Genomic DNA, 27,840 nt, shown 5'->3' on the forward strand with positions numbered 1-27,840 from the left:
TCCTGTACTCCCTCTGTGCACACAAACTCTGTCCTGTATTGGAGCGGGCAGCGTACGTGCCTTTTAATGTTCACAAAGCCACTTACATTGTATGTTAGCCAGATAAATAGGACGTGCGGTGTGCCAGACCACTGGCCAAGGTCAGTGTCCAATATAGAAGGAGCTTGTTGGTAGGTGTGAAGGGAGTACTGATGCTGCACATCATACAACACGGAGCCTCAGCAGCCTCATAAGGAGCACCTTCTGCTCCTGGACTTTCTCCTTTATCTAAAATTAGTCTTTGCACAAAATTGTAATCACTGAATTAATTAATTTAAGGTTTACTAGCAATGTTCTCCAGATGTCTGTGCTGACAACCATGTCAGTAGTGTACGCTGTTCAGCAAACACATTCCTTAGATTTAATCTCCTCACTACTGCAAGAAAAACTCTGTACAGAACAGCTGTTAACTTTACCAAGTTAACATTAATCTTCCAATTTCAGGATACATAACCCTGCTACTAACTTCAGATTTCCAATATGATCCATATAAAGTCCTAATTTCAATTAGTACATATATGAATATTCCTGTAGTCTATGCCAGACTTCTAATGTCATTGGGAACCACCCAAGACAGTCATTTGTATTTTCATGCTTTTCTGTTGTTCTAGGCACTAGGGCTGCTTTATTATGCTAATAAATAAATATCATATTTAGGTCAGAGGTGACAGGAACCTGGCCTGAGACCAGTCGCAGTCAGCTGTCGTCTTCAAAGCGACTTTGAAGCATCAAGACAGCAAGAAAATGCCAACATGATGGAATCAGTTTGAGATTAAATGAGGTCAAATTTGCAGTTTGTTTGTGACAATGCAGAGATTAACTGAGATAAATCATCACACATCACAACTCTGTTGCTGTCTACATACACAGACGTTCACATTAACATCCAGAGTCCAGACAGAGCCTCACTGAAAGTCCTCCTGAAACACTGACGTAGTTGCTGCCGGATGGCAATTTAGCTGCAATGTGACATGAGCGCTCAGCAACCTCACCTTTGTATAGAAACTGCAGGACGGTCCTCTGCAGAGGGATTTTGTGCAGACGGACTCAGATTAATAGCAGCGTGTTAGCAGCCTGTCTCCATTCATGAATCAGCTGTTTGGAGAGAGTTCAGTCAGTGCGGGTCTGTCCACGATTATTTGGAGACACGTTGCCTCCCACCTGCAGTGTTGGAAAGGTTACTTTTAAAATGTATTCCGCTACAGATTACAGATTACATGTCCCAAAATGTACTTTGTTACGTATTCCGTTAAGTTACTTAATGTGAGTAACGTATTCTGAATACTTTGGAGTACTTCATATATTGTCATTGCTTTTTAAAGCTACATGAATGCACTATTGCTGTGTGATTTATTGCTATTACTGAAGCCACTGAGCTAACACTGTTAGCTGGCGTTAGCTGAGGTTAGTTCATAGACTGCAGACTGTTAGACTTGATGGAAAGCATTAATCATATAATCATGTGCAGTTCTGAAAGCAACACCAACTAGATTTTTACATTTGAATATAAAATGAGTAACAGCAGGGTGATAGATCACTTTCTGCAGTGATCTCGTATAGAAAACTGTTTCTGTATCAGTAATATGTTTTCTTTCTGTCTGCTTTCAGAACTGCACATGATTATTTGCAGCTAGCAGGTTGCAATGCAGCCTTCAGTAATAGTAATAAATCACACAGCAGTAGTGCATGAAGATGCTGAAGTGATGCATAACCCAGGCAGCTACCACAACTAAAACAAGGTAGCTGCAGTAGGCTAATGTTAGTTTTTTAAAGAGCTTACTTCCAGATGTTTCGTTAGGTTGGACACTTTTGTTGCTGAGAGCAGCTTGGTTGCTGGCAAACAGAGTTTGCATTGCAACCTCAGATTTCTGGTCAGAGCCTCTTAATGCATGTTTTGTTTGGGTTTCCTGCAATAAGTGGAATTACCAAAATTAAATAGGGCATCCCTTTAATCCTACACCAAATACATACTGTACACAGTCAGGAAGCCGAGCAGCCTGACGGCCAACAGGGCAGCATTAGATTGCAGCGCCGTTCCCGGCCCCGGGAGGCGACACAACGTTTCAGCAGCTTAGTGTTTGAGAGGATGGCAAAGCAGCAGCTTTATGTCACTAACAGGCATCTGAGAGAGACGGAGAAGGAGGGAACAGGGAGAGGAAGAAAAAATATAACATCTGAAGATTGCCTGCAGCTGCCCAGTGAAGAGGGATTTACAAAACATGCTATTTAAACGGCAAGCAATTTTTTTCTTCCTTTGCCAGGCGCCGAGGAAAAGTGCAGCAGGCAGTCAATCCTTTGAGCTTATCGCAAGTAACCAAAGTTGCTCTCTCTGCTTTCTCGAGCCCTTGTCCTCTTTTGAGTTACAGCCAAACGCAGAGATTCACAGTCCTCCGCAGCTTTGATAGTTTTACACTTAACATTCACAGCATTTTGAAATAAATGTTTAATGGCGAGAGAGAAAGAGCCTTGCAGCTGGCTGTGAGACATATAAAATCTCATCAGGCAAACATAATGAAGAAGGCTTCAAGGAGAAAGTTGTGTCACATTGCTGGCACTCCCTCAGATATTACATGCCATCTAATCTAGCTTCAGCTTGAGTGCAGGCATGGAGAATGTGTGGGGATGTATCTGTTAAGAAGATTGAAGGGAACAGCTTTCTCAAACTGCCGCCATCGATCTGTCTCCGTCTGAGTCCCCATGAATGCCAAAATCAGTGGCTGAAATAATGAGAACGCAATGATACAGACGCGTTACCGGGGACAGCTAGCAAGAAATCTTCTATCAGAGCAATTCGTCACAACACTCAGGTTCTGTGTGTGCCGGCATCTGCAGGTGTGCACGTGTCCCGTGTGTGCAGATGTCCAGGTAGTAGCTGCAGGGGTCTGCACGCAGAGTAGTTTTGCTCAGAGAATCATGGGACAGCGAGGGGAAAGCTTGACATCACTCCAGGCAAAAGACTGATGAGCAGCAGAAACACGGGGGAAAGTTTGAAGCACCTCAGAAGGGAAAGCCTCGTGTCATGTGTTTTTCTGTGAATGCTCCCATGTATAACTCATGTAAAAACACACACGGCTACAGCTTGTTAGCAAATACTTTCCCAGTGAAATCCTCACAATGAATACACTTTTAAATATTTGTATCGTTATCGCCCGTAAACATCATGTTTCGAAGGCCGAGTACAGCGTTTAAAAATGAGAATGATAGTGTTGGATTCATTTCTGTTTATAACTCTGCTGTAGCTCCTGTGGTTTTATGGGACTTTGGGGGTGATAACAAGAACACCTGACCATCAGCATGCAAATAGTCTCATTATAGGGAATGCTCCCACGAGGTGCTGTAATACTTACCCAGGCGCACGCGTCATCCGGCTCCCGTTTCATGCTTGCTGTAAAAGGAAGGCTATCGGCAGCTGTGAGGACTAATACATGCATGCTGCATACTTTGTTTTTGAGCAAATGCACCAATCCAATCCATCTAATATCCACACACTGTGAGGCTTACAGTGGCGTTAACAAGGTTTGACAGTTTCAAGTGGCGTTGACTCGTTATTCGTTATTGTTTAAACGTTCCGCGCCGTTTGCCGACTGGTCTGCCAGGCCGGCTGGATTTGCAGAAAGCGCTCACCATGATTGGAGTCTCGCTTATCTCGTTTCTCATTCAAACTTGAGAGCTGTCACGTGGATTTGTGTGGCTGCAAGTTTTATTAGCACAGAGATGTTAAAATGTGTTTGGTTGTCAGTCAGCAGGAAAGAGCGACAGCCCTGATGCCGCTGGCATCGCTGAGATACTTGCAGAGCGTCCGTGGAAAGCGCAGCACGGAGGTAACGGTGCACACGTGTAGGGTGACGGGGCTGGATTTGCTTTGTGGTTTTTTTTTTTCCATTTTTATTTAGGTTATGTTTCTGTAATCACTTAAAACTTGCTTGGCCCGGTCTCAGAAGACTCTGGCTTGGATTAAAATGTCCCACTTCACATGATTACCCTGCGAGAAGGAAAATGATGCTCACACAGTACATTACACACAAGCGTCTTTTATGAGACAAGGGGAGAGTGACAAACCTGGTGTGTCACAGCAGTGGCACCAAAGGAGGGTGAGATGCCATCGGCTTTGACACAGAGGCAGAATTGGACTGTGCAGCCAGAGGCACATACTGAGCTTTTTATTTTGACATGCTAACAATCACACAGAGCCTCAGCACCTCTTTTAGCTTATTAAATATTCACTGACCAAATGATTTCAGGAATGACTTTCAAACTTCCAGTTTGCCCAACCAGTCTGCATGTGTTTTGTGGACTTGGAGAAGGCATTGACCGTGTGCCTCGGGGGGTCCTGTGGGAGGTGCTGCAGGAGTATGGAGTGTCTGGCCCGTTGCTAGGGGCCATTCGATCCCTGTACAACCGTTGCAAGAGCTTGGTCTGCATTGCCAGCAATAAGTTGGACTCGTTCCCGGTGGGTGATGGGCTCCACCAGGGCTGCCCTTTGTCACCGACTCTCTTCATAATTTTTATGGACAGGATTTCTAGGCGCAGCCAAGAGGTGGAGGCTTTCACTTAGGTAGTCTCAGAATCTCATCTCTGCTTTTCGTGGATGATGTGGTTCTGTTGGCTTCATCGGGTGGTGTCCTCCAGCTCGCCTTGGAACGGTTCGCAGCCGAGTGTGAAGCGGCAGGAATGAGGATCAGTACCTCCTAATCTGGGGCCATGGTCCTCAGCCGGAAAGGGTGGAGTGCCCACTCCGGGTCGGGGATGAGTTCTTGCCCCAAGTGGAGGAGTTCAAGTATCTCGGGGTCTTGTTCACGAGTGATGGGAGAAAGGAGCGGGAGATCGACAGACGGATCCACAGAGATGCAGACGCTGTACTGTTCTGTCGTAGTGAAGAGAGAGCTGAGTGTAAAAGCAAACATCTTAATTTACCGGTCTACCTACATCCCTACCCTCACCTATGGCCACGAGCTGTGGGTAGTGACCGAAAGAACGAGATCGCGGATACAAGCGGCGGAAATGAGCTTCCTCCGAAGGGTGGCTGGGCTGAAAAGTTCGGCCATTGGGGAGGGGCTCAGAGTAGAGCCGCTGCTCCTCCACATCGAAAGGAGCCAGTTGAGGTGGTTCAGGCATCTGACAAGGATGCCCCCTGGGCGCCTCGTGGGTGAGGTGTTCCGGGCATGTCCAACTGGGAGGAGGCCCTGGGACAGTCCCAGGACATGCCGGAGAGATTATATCTCTCTGCTGGCCTGGGAACGCCTTGGTGTTCCCCCGGACAAGCTGGAGGAGGTGGCTGGGGAGAGGGAGGTCTGGGCTGCTGCCCCCGTGACCCGGCCCGGATAAGCAGAAGATGGATGGATGGACTTAATCCACAATGTTTCAGTGACTTTTCTATACCAGTAACACCCAGGACGACTCATTTGACCCGATTAGGGTTGACCTCTTGGAAACTGGCAAACAGGACGAAGGACAGCCTGTGAATTGTTTTCTAAAGAAGTGACTTTTAAGGCTTCACTTTCACACAAACTCTATAACTTTTCAGTTGATTATTAAAGCAGGCAATCAGTAATCAATAAATAACCAGAAATTCTCTGCGTTACTTCCAAAGTGCTTATTTATTACAGTGTGTGCCGTCTGTGATTTCCACAGGAACGCTGACACCGACTCAGGTATTATGAATCCATGTGACAACATTGATTCCACACACTCTAAAGTGTAGCGCTGTGTCAGATTCAGTGTCAGCTCTAACCAAACATTAACATTTAGATTCAGGAGGGAAAACGATCTTTAATGAGGCACCGGGCCCTTATTATTATTATGATCGCTCGCAGGCTGTCTGACTCTCTCCCGTTCGCTCCTTCTCTTTCCTTCGCTGTCTTCATCGTCCACATTTTGTAACTCGAGATAGCAAACTGGAACATCCTAATTATGATTAAATATCTCACCGCTGCCTGTGTTACCAAAACCAGAAAAACATTGCACCGAACACGTCTCGTTTCCTCTCTTCTATTTTTGTCTCTCCTGCCTTCGTCTTCTTCTCCCCTGAGTGTGTGCTCGCTTCACGCTGCTGCCGTCATTTCCTCCCAAACGTCCAAACATGGCCTCACTCTGGCCTCTGGATGTCTTTCCCCATCTCTGCCTCTTTACAGGGAGTGCAGAATTATTAGGCAAATGAGTATTTTGTCCACATCATCCTCTTCATGCATGTTGTCTTACTCCAAGCTGTATATACTTGACAGGCTCAGAAAAGTAAAAAATAGTGAGATAACTTGCAGAGGGATGCAGCAGTCTCAAAATTGCAAAGCTTCTGAAGCGTGATCATCGAACAATCAAGCGTTTCATTCAAAATAGTCAACAGGGTCGCAAGAAGCGTGTGGAAAAACCAAGGCGCAAAGTAACTGCCCATGAACTGAGAAAAGTCAAGCGTGCAGCTGCCAAGATGCCACTTGCCACCAGTTTGGCCATATTTCAGAGCTGCAACATCACTGGAGTGCCCAAAAGCACAAGGTGTGCAATACTCAGAGACATGGCCAAGGTAAGAAAGGCTGAAAGACGACCACCACTGAACAAGACACACAAGCTGAAACGTCAAGACTGGGCCAAGAAATATCTCAAGACTGGTTTTTCTAAGGTTTTATGGACTGATGAAATGAGAGTGAGTCTTGATGGGCCAGATGGATGGGCCCGTGGCTGGATTGGTAAAGGGCAGAGAGCTCCAGTCCCACTCAGACGCCAGCAAGGTGGAGGTGGAGTACTGGTTTGGGCTGGTACCATCAAAGATGAGCTTGTGGGGCCTTTTCGGGTTGAGGATGGAGTCAAGCTCAACTCCCAGTCCTACTGCCAGTTTCTGGAAGACACCTTCTTCAAGCAGTGGTACAGGAAGAAGTCTGCATCCTTCAAGAAAAACATGATTTTCATGCAGGACAATGCTCCATCACACGCGTCCAAGTACTCCACAGCGTGGCTGGCAAGAAAGGGTATAAAAGAAGAAAAACTAATGACATGGCCTCCTTGTTCACCTGATCTGAACCCCATTGAGAACCTGTGGTCCATCATCAAATGTGAGATTTACAAGGAGGGAAAACAGTACACCTCTCTGAACAGTGTCTGGGAGGCTGTGGTTGCTGCTGCACGCAATGTTGATGGTGAACAGATCAAAACACTGACAGAATCCATGGATGGCAGGCTTTTGAGTGTCCTTGCAAAGAAAGGTGGCTATATTGGTCGCTGATTTGTTTTTGTTTTGTTTTTGAATGTCAGAAATGTATATTTGTGAATGTGGAGATGTTATATTGGTGTCACTGGTAAAAATAAATAATTGAAATGGGTATATATTTGTTTTTTGTTAAGTTGCCTAATAATTCTGCACAGTAATAGTCACCTGCACACACAGATATCCCCCAAAATAGCTAAAACTAAAAACAAACTAAAAACTACTTCCAAAAACATTCAGCTTTGATATTAATGAGTTTTTTGGGTTCATTGAGAACATGGTTGTTGTTCAATAATAAAATTATTCCTCAAAAATACAACTTGCCTAATAATTCTGCACTCCCTGTATTCTGTTCGCTTCACGTGAGGACAAAGGTGGGAACATCTCTCTGGTTCCATCCCAGTCATCCGTGAACTTTTCAGCAACAGGAACCAATTACTGTAACAAGACTGGTTTGCAGAACGTCTTCATTTCACGCAGTTTGTCTGCTGGCTTTTCTCTTTAGTCAGCCAGGGCCTGCTTGTATGATCAAGGGCCTCGAGTGCAAAGAAATGAATCACTGCTCTCTGAAATGATGGCACCTTAGAGATGCTGGTGATTACTGCACACTGCAAACTCACCGTATTTAAGGTCTGCATGGGTTTTTGATTGAAATCAAAGTTTATTGCCACACTTTTATTCATGAAGCCTCCACAGATGCACCGCTTGGCCAGCCAAGCGTCAGACAGGGCCAGAGATAGCGGATGATGCACTGGGCCGCTACTGAATCGCAAGCACCCTGTTGCTATGTATAGGCTGTGAGTACTCTGAGGAAAGGATCGGGAAGCGAAAGACTGATGGCTACTGTCAGCCAGCGGCACGGGTGAATCATGAGCGCGACTATTTTCACCCATCTGAGTTTCCACATAATGTTTCCCCTCTTGAACATTTCCTGCTTGAACAGTTGTCTCCTTTGTACCAACGTTTTATTTTGGTATAACGTTGCGGGATGAGGGTGAGTCACGTCTTTCCGTTTTAGCCCAAATCGACGTCGCTGACGTTTGACATCGCGGTTGCAGAGCCGCAGACCCGACGCTCATCTGTTTATTGTTGCGCCGCATTGTTTACCGCTTGATAAGCTCCAGCAGCTTAAGGTCAGAGAGAAGCGTGAACCCCTTACGTAACAGTGAGACTCAGCGCTCTGTGCCCTCTGACAGACAGTAAGCCTTTCACTGACACTGAATCACTGTGACGTGGGAGATAATGAATACAGCGCACATCCTACAGTAGAACATTTGGCCTATTTTTTCCCCCCATTGCCAAACTCCACCTCTCACTTTGTGTTGTTTCCCTCTATTTCCTGAGCCTGCGCCAAAATCTCATTATCATGCTCTGCAGCCTCTTCATTTAGCCAGATATCTGGCTCAGTAGCGCTGGGGGAAGACATTGGATTCTTGAAAGCATATCAGCGAGCAGGAAATAAGGCGTCTCTCTCTATCTGCCTTGTCTCTTCTTCCCTAATGACAGTGTTTTTTTAATAAGGACGTGTTTGGGTACGTGCACGTCGACTCCGCGGGAGCTGGGGACGCAGTACTTCAGTGACCACTCGATGTGTAGCTCTATTAGCTGTTAACTTCAGTGCAGCTCAGGTGAACACCAAATGAGTTGAGCAAGTCGGACAGATTTCCCACTGGCCCAGAATTCATTGCAGGAGTTACAAGCGACATGACAAACACGGGTTCAGGGGACGGAAAGTTTGGCTGGGAAAACTGAGCGATGCTGAGGAAACCACCTCACATAACAATTCAGGTCAATATGTGACCGCGGTCTCTAATTTGATGTTCTCTAGCACGTTGGTCCTCTTTTTCGTCGATTTCGTCGTCCATTTAAACAGAAATCTTTAACTCCGGTCCATGACAGGCATGACTCCGTGCCTCGGAGGTGCAGTCCTGGAGCCAGAGACACACTTTTCATTTCTAAAAATAAACCTGCTCCCCCCTCATCCTAGTTTTCAAGCAGGGAGTATAAATAAGGGAGGAAGGAACAATGCTCACAGCTTGAACTGCTGGAAGGGACCGTCATTATTTTCAGCAACAATTATGACAGAATTGCACTCCTGCGACTCCTCCCCCCCCCGTTTGAATCATCCGTGAGCGAGGCTGATTTGCTCACAAACATTTTCTCCGCCCACACGAGCTTTGGAGGAGTGTTATTTAGAAAACTGAATATAGAAATGATTTATTGATAACACAGTTTAGAAGTCCTTCTCGCAGCTGCCAGGGGATTGTTGCTTTGAAGACTGACTTTGAGCGATGTGAGTCACGGTAGCTGTGTGATAGCCTCAAATTTGCTTCCTTTTGTTCCTTTCTTTGTTCAGGAAATTCGTCCCGTGCTCCTGAACCGAGGTGAAAGCAGCATACCTGTTTGTTGGCTGTGTTTAATCACGGAGACTTTAATGGCAAGCTGACCCCGGGACGCAACAGCTGGCCTTTTTGGGCAGGCGCGCGTGATGACAGGCATCAGTCTGACATGGCAGTAATCCAAGAAAGGGCGGGAGTGTTAATAGTGTGTACCGTGTCCTCACCCCGATGGACCCCACTTCCCTGAAGGCTGTTTAAAACAACTGGGCGCCTGGGTCCAACGTGGAAACACAGGAAACATTCATCCCTCAGCCAGCACAGGTCACTGTGGGTTAACCTTCATGACAAGAAGGATCCACGGCTCGTGCCCATACTCTGTTTCTCTCTCACATCTGTTGTCACCATGTGATGAGGGAATTAAGCCTGTTTCTGTGAATTTAAAATGATCCAGTAACAACAACAGTGTTTTATTGCGCCCATTTTATCACAGCGGACTCCTTTGAGCTCAAGTGTTTTCAAAGACCACCAAGATCCTTAATTTAAGCTATTCTGAAAAATACCAAGCACTCTGACTCCCACTCCCACTTAATGCTCATTCTACAAATCAAACAATCCATCACTGTTCGCCCGCACAGGTAATGCAACCTGTGGTGTTTCCTCTGATACATGCAGCAGTACGCTTCCCCAAAAGTGTTAAAATCTCCTCACAACCCACTGAGCGTGTGACGTGGAGCAGCTGAACGCGAGCCGACAGCTGTGCGTTTTTTAACGAGCGCGCCGATGGCTGAACGAGACCTTCCGTCTGTGCAGAGGAGAGCTTCCCTACGCTACCGTTCTTGTCTCGGGTGTCTGTATCTGTCCGTCTCCCTCCCTGAGGTCCACCATGTGATGACACAAGCCCGCAGTGACAGCAGCGTACCAATTTCCAAACAGTTGCAGCAATTTTAAATCGCCCCGAGTTCAATGTTCCCCGCCACCTGATAAATCACCCCTATGGGTTTTTCTTCAAAATGTCACGATATGAACTGCAGAGTCGAGAAAGCGGCACACGCTGATCTTCGCCATCGATCCAGTCCATGTAACTCCTCGGCCTTATGGGAAAACCCGTGAACACGTTCATTACTGCAGCGTTGTGGAGCTCGCCGCATGTAAATGTAGCGAGGCCGCAGCAGTTTCATCTACCCATCCCTCGTCATCTGTTGATAATCGTGTTTTGCGCGATAAGACTCGGGGAGTGATGCCCCGCACTCTCTGAGCGTACACAACATCAATAACACAAGGTAATGACTTATTATCTATCGCCTTTATCAGATTGACAAAACCCGTGGCATTAACGGGGCGCTGAATGAGGCTGCCCACATCAATTAAATCCGCACCTCTCATTGTTCACATTCAGGCGGCATTAAAGTATGACAAGTGAAACATAATTAGGTATTAAATTGTATTAAATTGACCATTGAGTGTAACAGATTCGCAGCATGTTTCGTACGTCCCTCGTTAATTCATGCAAAACAGCATTAATCCATCATAAGCATGCATGCTGCATACTTCACTCTTTCTCACCTTGTCTTGTGATAATTCCCCTCACCCCCCCGTCTGCCCTTTCTGAACACTGAATGTGGAGAGACAGCAGAGCACTTGTTCTCATCTATAGTAGGCTCACATACTCCCGCGCAGACTTCACTGAGTGCAACAGTTTGTTGATTCTGAATCACTCCTGCAAATATTGAACACTTTGTAATTCATGTTGTCTCAGACTTGAGTAATCTCTCCGACAAAGAACAGGAGGCGAAAAAAGAGAAAGAAAGCTAACAAGGGTGAACCAGCCATGCTCCGGAAATGCTGTTGTTTGTCTTACGATGGTGGAGAGTAATTGTTGTGGGCTCATTCGTTTTCAGGGGGCTACACGTAGCGTGTAGGAGTTGTTCAAAGCTCGAGCATCAAGGACGAACGTAAGAGGCCAATCGGGAAGCGGCGCGATGATGCAGCGATGCAGTCGTTACCCTGCGAGGGTTTGCTTCCTGCGTTACTAACATGACAGCGGCAGACTGTGTCGTGCAACATCGATATCCATGCAAGTAAAGAAAAAACCTCAAATTTTGTTCTTTTATTGTGAAATGTATTCACAGTGCAAGGCTGCTGTCTTTGCACACATGCAAAACATGTTTATGTGGAAATGTTACAGAGTGGAATTATAAACAAGTCATTGTGAGATATCGGGATTCATTCTTTACGTTTGAAGGCGCTCGTCATCAAAAATCCTTGTCAGTATTAATTCTTTGGATTCATGGTGACGGTCTCCAAGTGTTTGAGGCAGTAACTGTGTCTCAATCCAGATCTTCAGGTCTTACATGTGAAAGCTACGTTTTCCTGAATTAACTGACACAAAACAACAAAATATATTTTCATAAAGCATGCAGAGGATTGTTCCGTTTCCACTATCCAGCATGCGAGAAAGAAGAAAGATGAAGTTAAGAGTAGGTTGCAATTATTTAAGCGCTGCTGGGACTTTTTAAATTGCCGTGATTTATTTTCTCGCGACAGAACACCACTAAACCTCGTATTGTGTGGTATTTTCCAGAACTGCAGACTACTGAGCTTCAGACTCCTCAATTAGGACACAGCTATGGTGGCAGATGTGACTGTCACATCTCCCATCCATGGCCCCGGGCTAAGGCTAACACTCTGGTCCTGGCTGTGATGTGCATGAGCTTTGTTTCTAAGCAACCCCAGCTCAAAGCTTGGAGAGTCTAGATGGGGTGGGTGGGTGGATGGAGGTCTGTTGTGTTAGTGGTTCCACTTAAAGGGTTTGCTTTTGAAGCAGTTATGTCAGCTTTGTTGAACTTGAGCAGAACCTTGAGTTGCCTAGCTTCCCAGCTGTGATGTAAGTGCTGGCAAACATCTTTATCAGCAGCTCATACATTTGAATTTTTAGCAAGCAGTCGAAATTTAGGGGTTTATTTTTACCAGAAAGCTGCAAACGCGCTCCCACTGAACGAGTATTTGCATTGCCTGTGTATCCTGAGCCTAGAGTGATACTGTACCTGTGAGTCACCTTTTATTCTACAGCGTGAGCGCTCATGACAAAAGTTTAGCTTGCTGTAACTGCACGCTCACCTGTCTTTCACTTTCTTTCCTTCCTCACGTGCCTGCCGCTCTGACAGCGCACAGATTCCCACACACACTTGCGTGCTAACCAGTCTGACATGATGAATTATCTCTACTCACCTCACAGAGTTTCAAAAATGGCTTGTTGATGAGACTCGGTGGAAGAGGCTGCAGAGAGACGCCTTAGGGATGAAAATAAAAATAGAGTAAAGAAGGGAGATCCAGTGAAAATGGGCTCCATGGCTGACCTGTCACCAGTCAGCGAACCCTGCTGTCTGTGTGTTTTTAAATCTTTACATTCAAAACAACGTGTGACACTATCAGTCTTCTTCTTCTTGTTGCTGAATTTCATCCTTTGTGACTGTTTCTGGGTTTCTGTCAGTCTACGTGTGAAACATCAGGTGACACCCCCCTTCCTTAAATCCAATCCAGCCTGGCTGTTGTCAGGCATTGCACCCGTGTTTTCCATGTCTCCTTCCATCATTGCATCAACTCAATCAGCCCACTCACTCCACTGAATTATTACTAGAATCATGTGGTTTTAGTGACTGCCTGGGGAAGCAAATGAAAACCAGCCAGGCCCCGTAAGAGTGACTTTGCACAGATGTTGACTATCAGGGCGGCGGGAGTTTACATATCTGATCTACGCTGCTTATTTAAATCAGATGGGTATTACAGCTTTATGAGATGTGCACAGTAAAAGCGGATAACATCAGCTCACAAGCTTATTTGTCTATTAACCCTATGTAAAGGCCAATAAAAAGCATCGTCTGCCTTTAAAATTAGGCACACTTCAGCACTGTTTGCAAACAGCAGGTTGGCCGTTTCAAGCATCTTAAAAGCTGTGCTGTAGATTCAGGCACTCTTAATATCTTCTGTTACTGCATGTAATCCCAGAAAGCCTGGCTCCATGCTTTCGAGTTCAGGGCTATCTGGGTGCCTCCATCTGTCCTGTTCTTGTTGATGAAGTCAGTTCTTTATGACTTTGGCTTTGTGTTTGGGCTTGTTAACGTGCTGCAGAATGAATCAGATGCCTCCCCGATGCTTCTACGTGACTAATAAAAACCGAAAGTTCTCAGAACTTCTGCACAGCGCTGCGTATAAAATGATTTGTGAAGCAAAATGGAAATTAAAGTCCAGGTTATCAAAATGCAAAATCTGAGTGTGGTCTGACCTTTTGTAGTGTAATCATTTTCATCCCTCAAAGGTCATTTTTGGACCAAGCTTGCTCTGTTATTGACTGGCCTTCTCATTACTGTCGATTGTTGGGGCTTTAGTTTGTACTGTAGGAGGCATTCATGAAACCTGCCAGCCAAGATCAGTCAAGGCCAGCACAAAGAAATAGTTCAAAATCAACTGTGTCCTTCCCACAGTTTATTTCACATTATTTATCCTTTCATTGAGTTTGGTCGAGGTAAAGGTCATCTCTCAATCCTGGCAAATCAGCTGATAATTAGTTTAGGCCTATCTGCAGCTAGTGCTGCCTCTGCAAGCCTCTTTGCAGCCCACCAAAGAGGGCTGCAAAGAGGCTGCTGTCCCTGATGCCTGCTCTGTACAGTGTTGGGGTTTTGGCTCGTGCTCATCACCTCTGTGCTCAGAAGGTCACAGAACAGTTATTCTGCCAAAAATAAATTACTGCTGATTGAAAAACAATCCTCGTTTGGGTTAATTGGTTTTGACTGAAATGTGTTTGAGATTAAATAGCTGTTGGATTCAGAAACAGAAATTTGATTTGTTTTAATGATTAATTGCTTTCAAACTTGTCGCACTGTTCAACAAACATGCCTAAAACCTAAAGAGACTCATGCAGACTAAATAGACAAATAACTGCACAGCATCTTCTGAGTATTTATTTTTTCTGTGGGACTGTGTCATGCAAAAAAAGGTTTCACAGGAATCCCAGAGCCCTGTGAAAAACACAATGACTGAATAGCTTCAGTGGCGGTAACCTGAAGTAATCGTTTTCTATACGATTTTCTCAGTCTGTCACATTATTGTGGAAAAACTGTGACATGCACAGCTTTCTAAAGGTCCCACATCAGCATCAGGTTAAAGTCTGGACTCTGGTCATTGCAGCACCTTGACTCTTTTCTTTTTCTGCCTTTTCCTCAGAATGTGCTGCTCTGTGGACAAACGTCACCACTTTGATCTCAGGTTGTTCCAGAAGTCTTGTGGCTTGTTCAGATGCAGCTAAGTCGTTCTGCCTCGTTCTCTTAAGGTGGAAGATGTTTTCTCCTGCAATCCTTCCAATCTATCCATGCTTGTTCAGTTTCTTTTTCCAGTCGTACCGGCATGAACTTTAACATTTACCATGCTAACTGCCGCCTGTAAAGTCTGAGATGGAGCTGTTGGGTCTGACGTTGTGGTGAGATGCTGGGGACGTCCACTCCTGGCTAGATCCTGGCTTGTAACAACACAAGCTGTATAGTAACATCAGTGATAACAGAGCGAGCTGTTTGAAGCACTGCTGTGAATCAGGCTCTCACACTAATTACATTTGGCTGTCAGATGTGTCCGGTTTCACCTCTGAGCGACATTCAACCTTCCTCCATCCAAATCCACCCACAGGTGTTTGTAGCCGATCTGAACTTTTCCTCCGACATACAGTTGATCCAAAGGGTAATTAATTTAATAGTCTATCAGTAGCAGCCCGTAAACGTTGCTCCTATCGCCTAATTTTTCTGATTTGATTTTGTCCAGATTAACATCACAGCTAATCATTCAGCACTCTGACTGACTTTGTGCTTCTGATGTTCCAGCTGACTTTGGAGAATAAAAGGCGAGCGAGAGACAAAGATCTGAAGTGGACTGCTGGTATCTCTTCCATCTCCAAAAAAATCATTATGTTAGGCTCCCACCCTCCACACTCCCGGGCTGCTGTGGTCTGCAGCGAGGAAAATTACATTAGAGGGGAAAGGATTTCAATTGTCTTCTTCAGACTCAGGAGCACGGTTGCCTGCCGGGCTTTGCAGACCTGTAGCGTTTTAAAAATCGCTTCCGAGATGGGATTGACTCGGAGGCTAGTCCGGACCTTCCCGTCAGTCAGCGATCTGGAGCTGGGAAGTTGATACGGCGATAAACTGCTGCTGACTCGAGCAATAAAAACATTTGATACACTTGCTGATTTTTAATAGGCTGCCTTTGACGTGTTTGTTTGTTTATTCTGTGTCGTCGCGGCAAATAAACAGTGCGACGATATCAAATTATCTCTGTTTTCCCCGAAACTCCTCAGTGGCTGCAAAGACAGCAAAGGATGGGAACTTCAGAGCGCGTTGCTACAGCAACAGCAGTTCTGAGGCCTCGTCTAACAAGTTGCCTGGGAATGCAGTACCGGCTGTTACATAAGATGCGGCTTACTCTGCCTCTGGTTCTCTCTCACACGCAGGGCTTTTCCTGTGGCAGAAATTCACATTCAGCATGATTTATTCATAGCTGGATTGCTGCGCTGGATTTATGATTCCACCATGTAAATGCAAACACATGCAATCAACCACACTTGGCAGGAATTTGTGTGGGGGCATTGTTGCACTCCAAGTCCATTTCTGTAGCTGCTGTAAATGAAAAGATTTAGATTGAGGAGATTGTTGTTTGAATAAGAAATGATGCAAAGACAGCAAGACGATTTGGCCTGTGATGTTGCGCGGGATGAAATTAGCACAGAACAAAGCGAAGTGCGCTTCACTTTCCCGGCAAAAGTATTAATTGCGTTAAAATCCAAATAGCAAAGAGGAAGCAGGAACCTGGTGAAGCACAAAAGCCTCGAGGATTGTCGTTCTCGGAGGAATAAAGAACGCTGATCCTGACACTTTGTTAAATTTCTTTCTGTCACCTCTCGTTCCCTCCCCACTTTGACTGTCGGAGAGAAGGGGAGCCGCGAAGGAGCGCTGAGCACAGCACAGATAACACTCTTCATCATTAACGGGCTCACGATAAGTATTCAGACATTCAGCGGCTTCTCCTTATCTGGCCTCCATAATCTCTCAGCGGCTAAATACTAAGGCTGCGTTTAGCTCGCCACACCGTAGGTGCAAATCGCCGCCGCAGAAGAGAAATAGTCCTTTTACGTCTGTTGGTACAGCCTGCCAATAACCTAATAATTTTCAAGAGATTAGTGCCTCAGACTTGTGTGCAGAGCCCTCCTGGGGTTTACGGGAATATGCATAGCTGCCGGTATACTTCCTGTTCACTCTCTGACGGTATCATTTTACAGTCTCTGCACCCGTTATCTCCCCAGACTCTCCTGAAACATATAGCCAAACACAAACTGTCTTTCCTTAATCCTTAATGTTGTTTACAGAAGCTCAGAAGACAATACCTTCTAACCTCCGCTAGCTTCTGCTCACTATAATCTGTTCCTTCATCCTCTCAGGAAAACCTCCACCCTGCTGGGAGAAAGATAGTAGGCTGTAGGCTTTGATTGCTGTTGAGGGATGCAGGTAGGGGGCTCTATCTCACTGCCGTTTCTCACATCCAGGCAGCACATTTAGGTGTGTAAGCACAACCGCATGCAACTCGGTGCAACACAATCCACTGGAGGCTACAGTGTGACAGTCCAAACACACACACACACCTACTGTTACATCTACTGTGAGCATGTTGCATGCTGCTTCCCAGCACTATGTTGCTAATATCCTGGGAAAACTAAACTTGTGAATGATGAGTTTTGGGGAGGTTTTTTTAACCTTTGATATTTTTAAAAATTGTATTTTCATGTTTGCTAATCTTTCATAAGCTGTTCTGTAGCTGTAACAACATATTTTCAGGTTTTGAGCTTGGCTATCACTCATTTAGTTCACATTATAAGTCAATAACTGAAAAATGATTCTGTTAGAGTCACTGACCTATGAAACTTTTATATTATTTTGATATTTCAGTATATACTATTATTTTTATTGTAGAACTGCATCATTGTTAATCACACAGGTGTAGGCAAGCTAAAAATCCATGTACCCTGCAGGTATTTTTATGATTGAGGAATTTAGCCAGATTCTCTCTACATCAGGGGTGTCAAACATAAGGCCTGGGGCCAGAATTGGCCCAGCAAACACTTCAATCCTGCCCACTGGACAGTTTGGAAAATGTGTGTAAGCACATAAATTGTGTATTTTTTACTTTTAATGTGTGATTGTGGCCTGAGGTGACTGTTTTTGTAATTTGGCGCTATTTAAATGAGACTGAACTGAATCCCTACATAACGATCTTCCCTACAGCTGTTCATACTACACCAATAAAATTAAGTAATAGTTAAAAATTAAATGACAGAAAAGTTCCTGTTTTTTACAACATTTTCTGTGAATTAACAAAAATGTTCAGCCTGAAACTTTTTCTGTAATTTTATGTATTTATTTCTTACAATTTAGGCTCAAAGAGGTGAACTGGCAGATTTCTTTATTGTGTACAGAAAACAAGACACACTCTTCAAGGCTGTCTGTGTGGCAGAAAGAGTAGGGCTCAAAGGACTCGGAAACAAAGGGGGTAAACTGAAAAGCAGCTGTATTTCTAAACTTAAATAAACTACAAAGTAATGCAGGTCACAAACGAGGAAACCAAAATGCCAAATTGTTAAGGAGGAAAACTATATTCTATGTCCTATGAGGGACATCACAACAAAGAGCACAGGGAAACTGAGGACTTAAATACACACGAGGGGCCTTTCTCAATATGCGTATTTGTGCGTACTTGCGTTCTCGTGTACTTGTGATACTACTTCAGTCGGAGACCAAGTACTGTTCCAATTCGAAGTACGCATCAAGCCGAGAACGCGAAAAAGTCCCGGATGTGTTCTCGCTCCGCCCGTTTTATCGAACATGCATCGGTGATGACTTGTGTGTACTTGGTACGGCTAAATATCCCAGAATGCATTTCGTCCAAAACTCAAACGCGGCAATGGCGGACGAGCGGGGCTAAAAACGTTTAAATATTACTCTTTCTGGGTCACAAAATAGCGAGAAAGTAGCTGTGTAAACTTCAAATATCTGCTCGATTTATCAAGATATCACATATTTCCAAACGCGCTCCGACGTTTTCGGAGACGTCTGTGAGTGAGGTCGAGGATCATTAGAGCCGGCGAGAACAGCGGACTCCCGGCACATCGTTTTCAACCCCCCCGCAGTCTTTTCGCTACTCAGGTTAAACAACCCCCAAACCCCAGTAGCTGTCTATTGTATTGAGTGTCCACTAAAATAAAAATAAAAGCGTTCTAACATCTCACCTGCTTGTTTTTATTAAGGTATGTACACGTATGTACATGTACACTATTTTTATTAATGAAGATTTCACTACTGAGGTTAAACATGATATATAAGTCACTTAGATCACTTCTAAATGTTAATGTTTGGTTTATTTCAGTGTTTTATTTGTTCCTGAGTAAACCGGTTTGGCTGTGATTAAAGTTAAGCTTCATAACATATTACTCACAGTTAAATTAAGAGGGGACGGCAGTTAAAACTCCGGACCTGTGTGTGACATCATCAAGTATGCTGGTGTTCCAATTGTACAAATCGCGAGTCCGTACTCGCATTCTCGGCGAGTCCGTACTCGTGTTCTGGGTGAGTCCGTGCTCCCGTGCGTTCTCGGCGAGTCCGTACTCCCGTGCGTTCTCGGCGAGTACGTACTTGCCGAGAATGCAAGTACGGACTCGCGTACTTGAGAATTGAGAAAGGGCCGAGGTAATTAGGAGGCGAGAATACAGAAAACAAGACACAGGTGAACAGAATCTAACTAACAAGACAAGGGGAGCGAAACTAAATGCAGCACACACAAGACAAGGAACTATCAAATTAAAACAGGAAGTAGACCAAGACTAAGACAAATGAACTTGACCACAACTAACCAGGGACACGACCAGGGAGACAGAAAGGTCACCAAACATGGAGACAAGGCTGACTTCCACAGGACACGCTGAGTAAAAGACACAGAGACTAGGACACAAAAGGGACTGAACTAACCAAACAAGAAACCATGAGCTGGAAATACAGATAAACATTCAGAGGGACTAGGAAAGTAGGACATAAACAGAAAGAGGCCAAACACAAAACTCAATGAACCTAAAGACACAAAGAAAATCAAAACTGTAGCTCACCAACACAGAAGATCCAGCAGATATCTCATGATCGAATGTGGAGTTAAACTTATTTTCCCTGACAGAGTTTCACTGGTCTGACACACTAACGTCAAAGTGGGCTGTTCGTGGCCCCCGATGTGAAAGAAGTTTGGCACCAGAGCTTTAGTTTTTCATGCACACATATCAGGAAGTGATCATATATGTCTGTCTTTATGCAATGGAGAGTTTAGTCAGCGGTGATAATAAAAGCAACATGAATGTAGCTCTTTTTCCTCTGAACTGAGATCAACAGATGATCAGTGATGAAGTCACGTGACGATTTTACTTCATTTCGTTCTCACGTCGATTTAAGAGCCAATGCATCTCCTATCTGAGCAGCCGTGCAAACATAATGTCCGCATGTGACCCACGCGGCGCTGTGATTGCGACGCTCTGTTTTTATCTCGTGTCTCAGCGTTAGGTGTCAGTCACAGCGGCGATCATGAAAGAAACAGTTTGTTTCGAGTGTCACGGCCGGAGAAAGACAGATGGTCAGTGAGAAAAGATACGAGTGACAAATGATTGGTCCCCAATTGCTGTGTCAGATGGAAAAAGCTCACTTAGCTGAGTATTACATTAGCAGCTACAATGCTGCTGGTACAGATTTAGCTCACATGCTACACTCGAGACCTACGCATGAATTGTCCAGTGCTGTCGCTTTGATGGACAAGTGAGCAGGATGTCTGCCAAAGATGTAAGTCGCAGCCTTATTTTGATCTGAGCTGCTGTGGCAGATATAACGAGGCTGGCAGAGCTGACAGACTTACTACTTTGTCTCCTTGTCCATTAGCTCCTTCTCAAATCTAATAGCTCAGGTCATTGCTGATTTGCCCTGAGGGTTGAGGACGCAATTCCCTTTCCTTTGATTTTCGAAGAAAAGGCCAGAATTCTACGGAGACTGCATTTAACCTTTGGGAGATGGATAAGGAAGCTGCTCTATTGATTAGTTTTGCTCAGAAAATGAGGGGTGTGACTTTACTTTGGCCAGCTGGATTGGATACTGCTGGATAAGGCCATTTCAAACAATACTATGTATACTCACCTCATGAGCCTATCTTTGTGTGTGCGTGTCATAAGGAAGGAATCACCTACCGTAGCAGGATTTTTCAGAGTACTCACAACTCGCAGGGTGGAAACCATCCGGGCTGCTGCAGCTGGTAATCATTTAGTAATTACTGAATCATTAAATTTGTGCCGAGTACTGATGGGTCAACATGACGATGGGTGTCACAGCTGGTGTGAGCCCATCGTAAAATAAAAAAATAATGTAGGTTTAAAATGAACTTAGCAGTTGTTTTGAAGTTATTCTACATATTGTTTCTTTTTTTGTATGCGATTTAAAAGTTAAAGTTGAACTTGTTTTCTACATCATTTAAAACTCCATCTCTCAGGGAAAACGATCCATCTTTAAGGAAATCGTCTTCATTGCTCTTGCAGCGGTAAACCAGTAAACAACCAAATTAACCACATTAAAAGAACTAAAGTAGTTCAGGCTTTTTGACATCTCAGAAAGGACGGATTCTTCCACTGATGCAAAATGCTGCAACTATTCCTCGCACGTTGCTTCACGAGCAGGACTCTTCTTCACAGTCGCCCGTAACCAAATCCCGTCCCGCTTAGCGCTGCGGTTAGCCACGACGCTAACCACTTCCAAGTCTGAAGGTCGCATGCCTTTGATCTCTCAGTCTAGTGCAGCGCTTTATTAACTTTTAACTTTGTTTTCAACTCCAGTTAGGGCCTGAGCCAGTGGAAGAGTGGAAGCTGTCACTGATACTGAGGGCAGATATAATGCTATTTAAATGCTAATGTGTTAAGAGGAGCAAAACGACCTTTACTCACACTGTGCGCGCGGGCGGGGTGGCAGCACAGAACAGAAGGCCTTAATAAATGAGCGTCTTCCTCTGAATCTGTTTCCTGTCTGTGTACACCTAATGTCAGGTAGAAGGTGTGTTTATCACAGCTGAGCCCTGGAGCCTGTGACAGCATTATAGACATGTGTATTATGTCAAGGGGTGAAACAGATATTGGATGATTGTGGAGGGTGTGTGCGTTAAGTTGAACGATCATTTCCTTTTTCTGAGTTGATCTCTAATAAGTTAGCATGTCTGGAGTAACAGCAAAGGTCTCTGTTTTCTCAAATATCAGCTTTTCTTAATTTTTCTCATGTGCAAAGTCAGTGTCGTTATTATCATCACATCAACACTAAAAGCCCAGTAGCTTGATGGTTGTACCCCAAACACTGTTTCCACTGCACTTCTGGATTCAGCTTCCATCCTAGCAGTGCTTCTAAGCAGTTGGCACCCTTGCCAGGAAGCCAATAATGTGATGGCAGGTGCTGGTATCAGTGTATAAACAACAAGCCCTCTCCCTGTCCACAGATGTCACTGATACTTGTCTCCCTGTTTGCAAAGTACTTGCCAGAAGGATGTGCACTCACTGAGAGAGCTGTCTGCCTCGCTCAGGCTGCTTTGGCTAAAAATTAAGTCAACTTTCAAATGTTTCTGATCACAAATCTATTTTTTTCTGTCTTTTTTTGTAGCGGATGATAAATTTGGTATCAGCACTGGTAGAAGGTGAAAAAGAAGAAAGAGAAACTGAGGGCAGATGAGTCTGTCATCTGTCGTATAATCCCAGGAAGTACCATAACTCTGCGGTTAGGTAATTTATTCAGTGCAGCTCCCTGAGATACCTCAAGGAATAGTGAGCTGTCAAAGAAAAGCCTTGGAGTAAGACAGTGACATAACTTCAGATAGAAACGTAGCATCGCATCAATCAATAATGCAGCGTCATCCTCCTGTTTCACATGCTAGCAGGGAATGATCTGGACTCAAGCTAAGCAAGTTCACCTGAATTATCCCATTCAAATGCATTCAGCAGTAATGCGTCTGATGAGCTTTTTCAGCGTAGTTCTGTGCAGCCGTACAAAAGCAACCTCTTCCCTCGGGCGTGCTTAGAGTAGCCTGGATTAATTTTACATCAGGCTGCCAAGAAGACATCCTCACGTAAGACTGGTAAACAACGAGAATTTGTTTTCATCTCGACAGATGGAGGACGGCAGCAACAGAAGAGCACGGCTGCACCTCAGGGGTTGAGATCTTAGACCTCATTAAAAATAATTTTGAACGGAATAAATTTGATCCAATTTGAAAGATGAAAGGGAACATCCACCCTTAGTTACGAGCCACTACCAGCAGAGTAAGTCGTTCTCGTGATCTTGCTCAGGTTTTTGATCTATGAGTACGAGACTCAATCGAACTATTGACAAAATAATCTAAATCCTCAATATTCCCAGGGAAAGTCCCTTAACCAGGAGAAAAGACCTCAAAAGGAATTTCACAGATAAAACTGATGCAGGTAAAGTTTATATGATTGTGAAGCTTTTGCAGGGATATTCAAATGTTTCACTGTCAGCACATGAAAATCCACTAACGTGGTGCCTTCGCTGACCTCAGTGTGCATCAGTCATATAAACGCTCCTCGGCTGATTTTGGCAGATGTTGGAGTTCAAAACTCTCATAATTTTATTGTAAGTGCAGCACATCTGGGCTTCTGATCTATGTGCTCACAAAATACGTTACAAGGAACATGTAGATAAGATGAATCTGAGTCAGTTTTATACAGAGGCAGGTTATAAAACGGAAACGCAGAAGTCATTGAACCCTGTTAAAGGAGCCTGTCTCTATGAGAGGAGACATTTCACAAGAGCAATGCATTATAAAAGTCATAGTTTAATGTTGCAGTCAGTTACACATTATGAAGTTATGTTGGTTAAAAGTTGCCGTTTCTGCCTGACCTTGCTGTTAGAGATTTCACGTGTTCTGACAAATCTGTTCTTCACGTTCTCTTTTCTGAAAGGCACGAGGCCCGAGTTTAAATGCTTCTTTCAAGGATGGATGAAAATGTGACAGTAATGCAGAGTCCTTGGTGTTTGTAGGATAATGAACAAATACAACATAATAAGATGTGCCTTTAGAAATGTGGTGATCTTGGACATGCAAAATGGCTTTTTCATTCTTTCAATCAAAATGTGACAAATCCGTTCCCAGCACTATATGTTCATGTGAAAAAGAGAGGAATCTACTGTAAAAATCTAATTACAGGACAGGAATTAAAGAGTAAGGAGCGCCCAGACACTGCAAATCAAACGCACTCGATTAATGGATCATCATCCGTCTGAGCACCTCTACAAAAGGTTTTTGCAGTTTGCAGGATTGTTGTGTGTTAATGCAATGTCACAATCTTCCCAGAAGTGGAAATCCCAGTAAATTCACCCCAAGGTCAGACCACGGAAAACCCAAGAGCTCCATCTCAGACTCTGCAGGCCTCAGTTTGCAGGTTAAATGTTAAAATTCACGACAGCACAATTAGAAAACGACTAAACAAGTATGGAAGGACTGCCAAAGTGCAGAAACCAAACACCTCATACCAACCGTCAGTACGGTGGTGGAGCCATGGTCGTTTGGGCAGTCACTGAGTGGACATAAGCTGCTGTCACAGGTGAGGCCATCTGTCCCACAGCTCAAGCTTGGACCAAACTGGGTCATCAACAGGACAATGATCCCAAGCACAGCAGCAAATCTCAAACAGGGCAAATAAGAAAGAACCAAGTTGCTGCAATGGTCCAGTCAAGGTCCAGCCCTCAACCTGACTAAAACGCCAGGGTGGGACCTTTAGAGCGCTGTGCATAAATGAATCCTCAGCGAACTGAGCCAACGTTGTAAAGAGAAGTGGGCCAACATTAACACACAACAGCATTAGAGACTGATAAAGTCATACAAGGACTCATTCCTTCAAGTTATCGCAGGTTGTTCTACAAGCTATTCAATCAGAGTGTGTACTTAGTACTTCACTGTATTGCATAGAGTCCTGTGAAACGGTCTTTTTCCCATAACAATACCTCCAAAAAACCATCAAACAAACTAATATTACACAAGGGAAGTCTGTGCTTCAGCACTCCTTCAGTCTTCAAGTCAGGTGTCCTTGGGCAAGATACTGAATGCCAAAATTTCCCCTGATGCATCATTTGGTGTGTGAATGTGATGCAGAGAGGTCTGAGTGGGCAGCAAGGTAAAAATGTCTGGATTATTTCTACCTCGTGTAGACAGCAGCTTCTGTATAGTGCCAGGAAGTACCACACAGAGATCATTTGTACGGTGCAGCTTATACAACTATTTAATTGCTCTGCACGTTATTAGTCTTAATTTCAAGGTGCAATGTTTTGAGAGGCCAGTAACACTAAATACAGTCTGCTTACCATTTTCCAAACATTCAGCCAGTGCAACAGGCAGCTATCAGCTTCCAACATCTGCTGGTGCTCTGCTCACTCACACTAAGATTTAGTTCTGTGGACTGAGGCATTAATGACGGTTAAGGGTCCAGCTGTCCTTTATTCATATCAAGGTATCAGAATTAAGTTTATGGAAATGTTTTGGGAATTTATAGAGTTGTTAATACGCTGATATGAGACTGTCCCGTTCCCTCACTCTCTCCCGTTCCACAGTAGCTCATAAAAACTCTCCTTCATTTTATGGGGTTACAGCGGGAGTGAAAGTGCATGGGCTTTATGAGGCGTAGCAATGGCTGGCAAGAGGACTGAGATATGCTTATTTGTTTGTTTCCTATTTCACAAGACAGGCTGCAGATAAGTTTGAAATATGACATCACACTGCACTGTTCAGCTGCTCGTTGAAAACCAGGAGGTTTGGAGGACAGTCGCAATTATCAATATATTATGAAAAAGAGCAAACTCATAATTCACAGGCTCAAAAATATATTTTTACCTGTATAGCTTGATAAGCATTCATTTTTTTGGCACACGTGGAAATGAGGACCAGGCCAAAAAATGTTATTTGTAAAAAAGCGTTCCACTAAAGTTGAGTTTTAACCGACATTGTCCCGACATGTTTAAAGGAAGGAGCCTGTAATTAGAACATGCAGCGCTGAGGCATAAAAGCAAACCTTTCCTCTGTTTAAGTTAAACACATTGGAATAGAGCGCGGAGACGTTTGACCTCGGTGACCGATCGCACAGAATTGGTTTTTAATCTTTGACTACAATGCCCAACAGAAGCAGAGAGGGAGGGTGCATCTGGAGATCACCTTCCAAGGTCTCCTTCCCGGCCGTACGCCTCACGGCGCACTCCTCGGGGGTTTGACGGATGACACCGGCGCCGGCGAGTGATAGGCTATTATTTCACTTTGCTTTGGATAAATGGCAATGCGGGATCCTACCTGTCGCCTGCCCTTCTCTTTCTTTTGTCTTGTTCTCTTGTCCCGTCTTTACAGCGGTATGCCACCGCAGACGGGAATAGAAGGTGAAAACTAAGAGTGCTGAGATTTTGTTAGAGCAATTTGTGGATTTCTCCTCCACATTTCAGCTCTGCTGCTTTTTGACTTTTTGTTTTTTTCCTCCCTGTAGCCAAAGTAGGTTTGGAGAGTGAGAATAAGCTGGATAACGACCAACTTGTGTGTTATTTGGCTTTTTTCTCCCCCATCATTAAGTGTGAAATGCGTTTCTTTTTTGGGAAGCTGCTTTTTTTACCCTTATTCTGATGAAATTGTCTCTGCTTATTGCTTTCAGACCAACAGTATTCATGGTCCCCCTCGCAGTACTTCGATGAGGACAGCTACTCCCCTCCACCCAGGAACATGAAGGGTCTCTCCGGCGGCCGCCCTGCCCACCTCCAGCTCACCTCCCCCACCTCTGCCCACACCTGCGGCCTGGCTGATTGTGACCATTCCCTGGACCACCTGCACCACCATGTTGACTCACGGCCTCCTTCCTATCTCCTCAGCCCCACTGAGAGCTGCCACCTTGACGGTCATCACCGCTGCTCCCCACGGAGCTCCATCCACTCCGAGTGCATGGTGATGCCGATGTCCATGTCGGCCACTGACCACTCTATCTCCAGTAGCACTTTCCCCCGCATGCACTACGGTAGCGCTTCGCGGGACAGTGGCGGGAACGCCTCGGGTGGCAGGGAATCTCGAGACAACGGCGGCTCGTCCTCGCACGGCGGCAGTGGCAAAATGAACCGAATCCCAGCAAACCTCCTGGACCAATTTGAAAAACAGATGCCACTGCACCGGGACGGCTTCCACACGCTGCAGTACCAGCGCACCTCCACCACAACCACGACTACAGAGCAGCGCAACGAAAGCCCCGGGCGAATACGCCACTTAGTCCACTCAGTACAGAAGCTTTTCACAAAGTCACACTCCCTGGAGGGCTCCTCCAAGATGAACGGCACCAAAGGTGACTCGCACAGGGAAAGCTCGCACCACCACCATCACCACCACCAAGGCCACCACAAACACAGCAAACGCAGCAAGAGCAAAGAGCGCAAGTCCGACAGCAGCAAGCAGCGCTCGGGAGGTTGGTGGAGTTCGGATGACAACCTTGACAGCGACAGCACATACAGAACGCCGAGCGTCATGTCACGGCATCCGGTCGACCACATCAGCCACTGTTACCCCGAGTCTGTGCACGGCCACATGGTGGGAGATCTGTCGCTAAAGACCTCCAAAAGCAACAACGACGTGAAGTGCTCAGCCTGCGAAAGCATAGCCATGGCGCCAGAGGGCAAGTTCATGAAGAGAAGCTCCTGGTCAACGCTGACAGTTAGCCAGGCCAAGGAGGCCTACAGGAAGTCCTCACTCAACTTGGAAAAGCCAATGATGCCCACGGATCTCAAGCCCAACCTCAGGCCCTGCCACTATCTACAGGTGAGTTTGGCTTTGGTCAGGTTTAAGTAAGTAAGTAAAATTTATTTATATAGCACATTTCACAGATAAAAATCACAAAGTGCTTCACAATAAGATCAGACATACAAGTTAAAATTAATTAAAAGCCCGTTTGTATAAAAATGTTCCCCACGTGTTTTAAACCTAGTACGTGGGACCACCAGTAGCCTCTGACTTGAAGACCTAAGTGCTCGGGATGAAGCATGAGGTTTCAACAGGTCAGAGATATACTGGGGAGCTTCACCGTGCAGAGCTCTAAAAGTTACAACTAAAATTTTAAAATGAACCCTAAAATTTACAGGCAACCAATGAAGA

The 27,840-nt window shown here is 44.9% G+C and overlaps 1 protein-coding gene across 6 annotated transcripts in view; it reads left to right on the forward strand.

Moving 5' to 3' along the window:
• The window catches only part of dlgap2a (discs, large (Drosophila) homolog-associated protein 2a), a 182,140-nt gene that overhangs the window by 100,551 nt on the left and 53,749 nt on the right, over positions 1 to 27,840 (forward strand). For all 6 annotated transcript variants that reach the window (XM_040048948.1, XM_040048943.1, XM_040048945.1 and 3 more), the window contains one exon: positions 26,363 to 27,507. In XM_040048948.1, the coding sequence (XP_039904882.1) occupies positions 26,363 to 27,507 (1,145 nt within the window). The remainder of the gene's footprint in view (positions 1 to 26,362; positions 27,508 to 27,840) is intronic.

The sequence above is a fragment of the Simochromis diagramma genome, unplaced genomic scaffold (assembly GCF_900408965.1).
Source record: "Simochromis diagramma unplaced genomic scaffold, fSimDia1.1 OVJJ01000305.1, whole genome shotgun sequence".
In the NCBI taxonomy this organism is placed as follows: domain Eukaryota; kingdom Metazoa; phylum Chordata; class Actinopteri; order Cichliformes; family Cichlidae; genus Simochromis; species Simochromis diagramma.